Here is a 7165-nt window from a genome sequence, read left to right as displayed (position 1 = left end):
CCACAACGTGAATTGAAGGGTTTAAGTTAAATTATTGCTCTAAAAACGAAACTTTTGTATCACACACACCAACAAATACTCTAGTGCCCTAATTGTAACGTCTGGATTTTTATCCAAACATTATGTCTAAATAAAAATTGAACTATTTTTATTTTAAACAATATTCATCAATAATAAATTCTTAATTGACGCTTAAAAAAAATTCTTAAAATAGTTTAATCAAAATTCTTAAAATAAACAATCTTTAAAATCATTAAAATTACAATCCAATACAAAAACCCAACTTTGTCCCTCGTAGATGCCACAAGTAAAACATCAAGCACATATCATATTTTCTTTGCTACCTAAAATGTTGGTTGTAAGGGCTAGCCAAATAAAATCAATAATAAATTAAGGCATCAAATAAGAATATACAACCATCATTTAGAAATCATGCTAAAATAATTCATTTTACTTTGAGATATTTATCACTCAAATATACGATAAAAATAAGCTCAAAACCCAATTTTTTTTAAGAAGACACAACACTCAATGTTCAATTCAGATGCATGAAATGCAACCATATAGATCATGCATGATATCGATGCATGAAATGCAACTATATAGACCATGCATGATTTGTATATCGCTCAAATTGGCGTAATAATTCAATCTCTCCATTTGTCATATAATATTGAATCGCCCCATTTTGCCACTTAAAATTGAATCGTCCAATTTGACACTTGAATTTGAATAACCACATTTGACACTTAATGAATCATTACATTTGGCACCAAGAACACAACCATATGCCCTGCTATGTATGCAATGTGTAACACATTCGCTTGATGGGCATGTAACGCCCGAAGCTAACGAAAGTGGGAAGTGGTCCGGCTGCTGATAGCTTTTAAGCAAAATTGAATCACATCGAAATGAGAGGGATCCTGAAACCGTGCATGTATGTGATTGCATGATTGAAGGAAGAGAGTGTCGACTATGCCTTAAATATGTTGAAGGAAAGTTGGTTAACAGACCAATTATCATTACTTTGAATGTTAAAAGACGTGTGTTATATCACACAAAATTATCATAATATAACTTTTTAAGTATAGATAAAATTCTTATTCTTGAGTTGTGTAACACAAAAATGAAAATAAACGAAGTAAACTAAAGATGCTATGACAAAAGAAAATTATAGTACGCATTATTATCTTAACAACAAGGTTCAAATAGAAACTAGAAATAGTGTTACATAATACATTCCCTCTCTAACATCTAGTCTAGATTATGAACTTCTAGATAGGAGGGAAACATAGCTTATTTCAAAAAAGAAAACAAAAGTTTAGCCAAAAACCAAACTCAAGAAAAACAAATTACAACATTTAATAACTAATAATCTCAACGACGAGTTGTTGTGATATGGTCCTTATCTTCCTCGTCATGTGCCATTCCAAAAGTGTTCTTAACTGCTTCAGTAGCACTTTGGGCCATACCCTTAACCTTTTCTCCTGTCTGCTGTAAGAACCCTGCTGAGTTGTCTTTTCCTGATTGGGCAGTTTCTTTGGTTGACTGGCCAATCTCCGATCCTTTTTCTCTAGCTTGACCAGTTGTGTCTTGGGCTTTTTCCTTTGTTGCTTGAGCTGCTTGCTGGGTTTTCTCCTTTGCAGCTTGGGCTGTTTGCTGAACCTTTTCCTTAGCAGCTTGGGCTTTGTCACCCACATTGCCCATCATTTGGTTCGACTTTTCCTGATCCACCAAATCAAATAAATCATATTAAAAGTTTAATATTTTAATCTCTATTTTAATATTTTTTCTTAGAAAAATGTGAGCTTGTATCACTTGTAAAATAAAAAAAGCCTCTATAAAAAGATACTAAAATTAATAAGAGTTCTATAGATGTATGAAATATATAGAAATGAAATGTGAATGATATTTTGTTATACCTCAGTTCGGCCCATGGTTTCACCAGCTTTGTAGCTCTGATTGTGGGATGCCATCTTTCTTCTTCAAATGGTATAATTGGTTTCACCTACTAGTTTATGTATGATAGAAACTTTCTTCCTATGAATAATATATGTCGAATATTTTTGTTGTGAGGTTTTGAGTTTCATTGATGCATTATTTATAGTGTTTCATAGGTAGTGTATGATAACCACGTGTCCAACTTCTTGACACGTCCACAACACGTGTCGTTCCATGGATGGTTGTAAACTTGAATGCCATTTATAAGTTTAAGATAATAAACCAGCCTCTAGAATTTTGACAAGTTGCCACTTGTTTATTATATAACGATGCTAAGATATCCATGATTTTTTTTTTTTGGTGTAACAACATATCCGTGAGGCGAAAAGAAAATGATGATTCATGACTCATGAGTTTATAAGTTTTCTGTTCTATATAAAAAAAAAAAACGATAGAATGTTTCACCTATGTAGCACATAGCTAAATAGGTATCCTTAGAGCACCCACATCCATGCCACTCTACATGGGTGGTATAAATGGGTCCCAGTAATACTTTATATTACTTCACACTTTTCAATTATTTAAACCACTCAACTACATCTTCTAAACATCCATACCATTCTTACAAAACTTATAATGGGTCCCACTAATCTTACAATATATTTCAAAATGTGTGTGAGGAAGAGAAAGAATTGCTTTAAGACACAGTGGTAGAATTTGGAACCGTAGCCAAGAAAAGATACCAACTGTTATGCAATTATCCATGCCTTTCCTGACACTAGTAGCCACACGTGGACCTTATGTGCCAAAAGACACTGTCGATATTTGTGCTCTAAATGGGATGGATATATTAGATACTTCTAAAAAAGGATGACTAGACTAAATTTTCATTCTCAAACATACTTTTCAATATAATCAGAATTTTGATTAAAATTTAAATGAATTACATTCCACTAAATTATGTGGATCCAAAAAACAACAATAAAATTCATATGAATATCATTCTCTAATAAAGTAACAATCATATTAAATAATGTAAGACTGATAATATAAGTCTTTGTGACAAATAAAAGAGTATTATTGTTAAACAAATAATTTTTTTTTCTTGATATCTTAGTTTCTTATATACTATTGGATATTTGTATATTGACCTCATTGTTGCTAAAACAAATATTCAAGTAAGATGTTGGATCAAATGTTTCAACATGTTGGTACGGTTCAGTGTGCCTTGATCATGTGTCAAGTTTAACGCACGCTTTATCTATTTAAGGAATCCAAGTCTATTTTTTTGTTGGCCAAGACGCGTGCTTTTTGTCCAGAATAAGCTGTGTGATTATTTCCTAAAGAATTGACAATATTTTAGGAAAATTTGGATGTGTATTTGTTGTTCTTCCGACATTTTAGGAAACAATTGTGTTTGTTCCTGATTCTTGTAAAGTAGATCAATTCTTGGATCTTCTGAAGCCCAACAAGGATGCAAAACCTAATTCATCATTCAAGCCGTCATTTCATATTAGTGCTTTTAGGGTTTTGAGTCGTTGTGAATTGTGAGCCTTTCTTGTATCACTTTGATGCAAGTATATGACTGTGTTATTGAGTTGTAAGTGTGTATACTACTCCTAAGCTTTGAAGCACGGAGCTAGTTTGTGTTTGAAGGTGTCTTCATCATATTGTTTGAAATCATATAATCACACGGTGTGTGATTGAGTGGAAGAGAGATGAGATCTCAGATCTAGGAGCTCCTAGGTTGAAGTCAGTACGAGTAGGTCCTATGTGATAGTAAACTTGGAGTTTGCTGAGAACTTAGAACAAGGACTACAATAGTGGATTTCCTTCCTAACTTGGTTGCCCCCAGAGTAGGTGTGTTTGTCACCGTACTGGGTTAACAAATCTTTTGTGCTTTTTACTTTCTGTCTTTTACTTTTACCTTGTTCTGTTTGTTATTGTTAGCATGATGTTTAAACATTAATCTCAACATACGTTGTGTCTGGTGTTGAAACATCGTATAAAACATCTGAAAGCTAACATGTTAGAATTTCATATACTATTATGTTTTTAATTTGTCGGATGAATTAGTACTCTTCGTGTGATTTTTGTGCGATTTACTATATTTTTGGTTTACTTTGATTTTAAGTAGAAACAAAGGAATATGTGAAGAAATTGGTGCTAAAGATGTGATTCTGAAAGTCTCGAAGTTAAGTGATGAATTGATGGTGCTGAAGATCAATAGTGAGGATTGAACTGCTAATGTATCGAATCAACTCAAAATTAATTTAATACTCGATTCAGTAATAAATTTGTTTAATTTAGTTCATAAAACAAATAAACCGAACTTGAGTTGAAAATTTTGATCATTAAATAAATGAGTTGAATTTAAGTTTTATATATATATATATATATATATATATATATATATAGTTTGACTTGTTTGGTTCAGCAACTCGTTACAAATTGTAAGTTCATTAAAAATATCAAAAGATAGTACTCTTTTTTAGTAGTTTAATCTGAACTAAATTTATTATCTCAGTTATGGCCATTATCTCTTCTGAAAATTGCCTTATTTTGGTTGAAGAACAACGATAAGTAGAACAGTTAAACTCAACGTTATCTATCTATCTATAGAGTAAATTTAAGTTATTTTCAGGAAACATTGTGATGATGTGTCATATAGAAAAACTCTCCACTCTTTATACTTAGTTGTTTCTAGACTAACATAATGATGATGTGTCATCTCTCCAAAATTTCTCACTCTCTATTAAATTATTAGTTATCTTTTCATCCAATCTTATGGTTCTTATTGCTTGCAAATATAAAGGTAATATGTTTGCATGATTTTAGACATCAAATAAAAAACTAAAAGATGAGTTTGATGTTGGACATATAAGATTAGACAAGAAAATTAAAACATGAAAGTAGTCTAGATAATTGTTCTAATGGGTTTAAGATAATATTTCTACCCTAAAAATATGAGGTTGTTTACACCTATTATTAAATGCCACGTTAGTGACATCAACAGACATACAATTGAAATTTAGACGATGGAACCACAGCCGATGAAAGGTTTGACGATACTAAAAACAACTGAGGGAGCTAAGTGTATTCTTTAGAGTCCACTAGCTAAATAAATAAGAAGCTTCTGTGTTAGTATCAATGTTTTGATTTCTACTTGGCAACTAATTAAGATTGTATGCTAGAGACTGGCTTCAAATTAGCCGCTAAATATGTGTTGTTAAAACCATTTAGTAACACATGATTTGCCTATGGCTTAGGATCTTAGAGTGTTTTCTTCTTAAGGTACGATTCTCTTTGATGGTGATTAATTGGGCGAGCTAGTTTGGCTTTTTTAAACAAAAAAAAAAAAAGACTTTGCCTAACATTTTTTAAATGTTACTAAATTCAAATAGTGACATTTTTTTTAATTTAGTGATCTTATACTACTACAGAGTAACATAGAATCACCTTTTTTATTTATCACTATTTTTATTTAGCCTAGGGTTTTGAATGAAGTAATCAATGGAAAACCTTATGAAAATCATGCCATATATGAAGGTAAATCGACATGTACAGAATAAGCAGCGGAATAAAATTTTCGATTTACTTTCCTTGGATCATTACGAATTGGAACTTGAACCAGTGATTCGATTGTTACCTTAGAACGATTGGTCTGAAAACGATCGGTGGAATCTGCGAACCGGAATCACGATCACAGCCAAGCAAATAGCAGAGCCTCTATCAAGTCCACACGAACAGTGCTCCTCCAAAACCTCGGTGCTAGCCAAGAAGACGGAAGTCAGAGAACTAGGGTTTATGCAAAAGAACGTAACCGCAAACTGTTGCACTAGGGTTCTATTTATAGAACTCCTTATGTGCTTTGCAAGTCAAACTCGTTTTTGACTTCATTAAGCCCAATACGAGTTTAGTAAACTTTGCTAAATCATTAGCATTATTTACTAAGCGCACCCTTTATATAAGTCGTACTTATACATATCTCTTTTGACTGTTCTTTGTGTGTGACCCTTTACGTTCTAGTCACGTTGGCAATAATATTAAATCTTATAAACAATGAGCGGTATCTAGCAACACATCATTGCTACCCAATTGACAAGAATGTCAAGTGATCTGACGAAACCTTTCATGATAATACATATGTGTATAATTACTCCTTTGTCTCAATATCTTCATTGATCCCAAGGCATAGATAGTGTCACCCTTGTATAGATCAATGTTCATTTATCTTGATTCCGAAATATACTATTTAACGAATAAGTCCAATATCTTATATTGACTTAGTTCGGCATGGCCATGCATATTTATAGTCATATTTCATCAAGAGGCCTAAAGATATATCTCCTGTTTATGAGGAGGGACAAATCCCATCTAGGACACTCATGACCCTCAGCATGATTCATCAAGTGCCCATCAACCAACGTTATTGTTATCCTTTTACAGACAACGTTAGAATGGCAACAAAGCACTTGAGTCCACATCTAGAGATCATAGTGGTTTCAGGTCTAAGAGCGATATACATTATTATCATTGTGAGAATATCTTATGACAATTTCATAACTTACTATGTAGTATTCTCACAGTGGGTCAATCCAATATAAATATTACTCCTAATATTTATATCTATGTATAGACTTGATATCTCATATCTATGACCCATGAGATGCGGTCATCAGTCTACATACATAATAGTCTCGACGCTTTATTATTATCCTTTATTCATATTAAAGCTTTGACTACGGATACATTTAAGAATAGCGTTCTATAAGATAATGTAATCTCATGATTAAGTCACACTTAATATATTATTACACGAACTATCTATTCTAAGGACTTTATTAACATTATCTAAATATAATAAAGAGTGCCATATATTATTCAATAATAAAAGTCATGATACATAAGATAGGTTTAACATAAACTATTGGCCTCTAGGGCTTACACCAACAATATAAAGTAATCGATGGAAAACAATATCAGAATTGTCGACGTATGAAACCTAAATTGTTCTGATTTGTAGTAGGATTCAATGTCGCTGTATATCAGAAGGAGAGTAACATAGAATCTCCTTATTTTTCATTTGTAATAGACAGAAATGTGTTACGATGATATTTTACTTAATTTGAACACGATACATGAGAGCTGAATAAATAATTCCTACTCTTGAACTGTGTTGCACAGAAATAAAACTCAACAAAGTAAAAGCTTTTGGATGCTA

The 7165-nt window shown here is 32.2% G+C and overlaps 1 protein-coding gene across 1 annotated transcript; it reads right to left on the bottom strand.

Moving 5' to 3' along the window:
* Positions 1–1186: 1186 nt before the first annotated feature.
* On the bottom strand, positions 1187–2068 carry LOC25491337 (late embryogenesis abundant protein 2). Its single transcript, XM_013599229.3, has 2 exons — positions 1923–2068; positions 1187–1725 (listed from the first exon to the last, which is right to left on the bottom strand). Exons 1-2 carry the CDS (start codon positions 1974–1976, stop codon positions 1378–1380), a joined length of 402 nt encoding a protein of 133 aa, XP_013454683.1. The 5' UTR covers positions 1977–2068; the 3' UTR covers positions 1187–1377.
* Between the last annotated feature and the right edge of the window lie 5097 nt (positions 2069–7165).

Source organism: Medicago truncatula, chromosome 4, assembly GCF_003473485.1.
Source record: "Medicago truncatula cultivar Jemalong A17 chromosome 4, MtrunA17r5.0-ANR, whole genome shotgun sequence".
Taxonomy (NCBI): domain Eukaryota; kingdom Viridiplantae; phylum Streptophyta; class Magnoliopsida; order Fabales; family Fabaceae; genus Medicago; species Medicago truncatula.
Note: the sequence above shows the minus strand (reverse complement) of the source record. Positions and strands in the feature narration are given on the sequence as shown.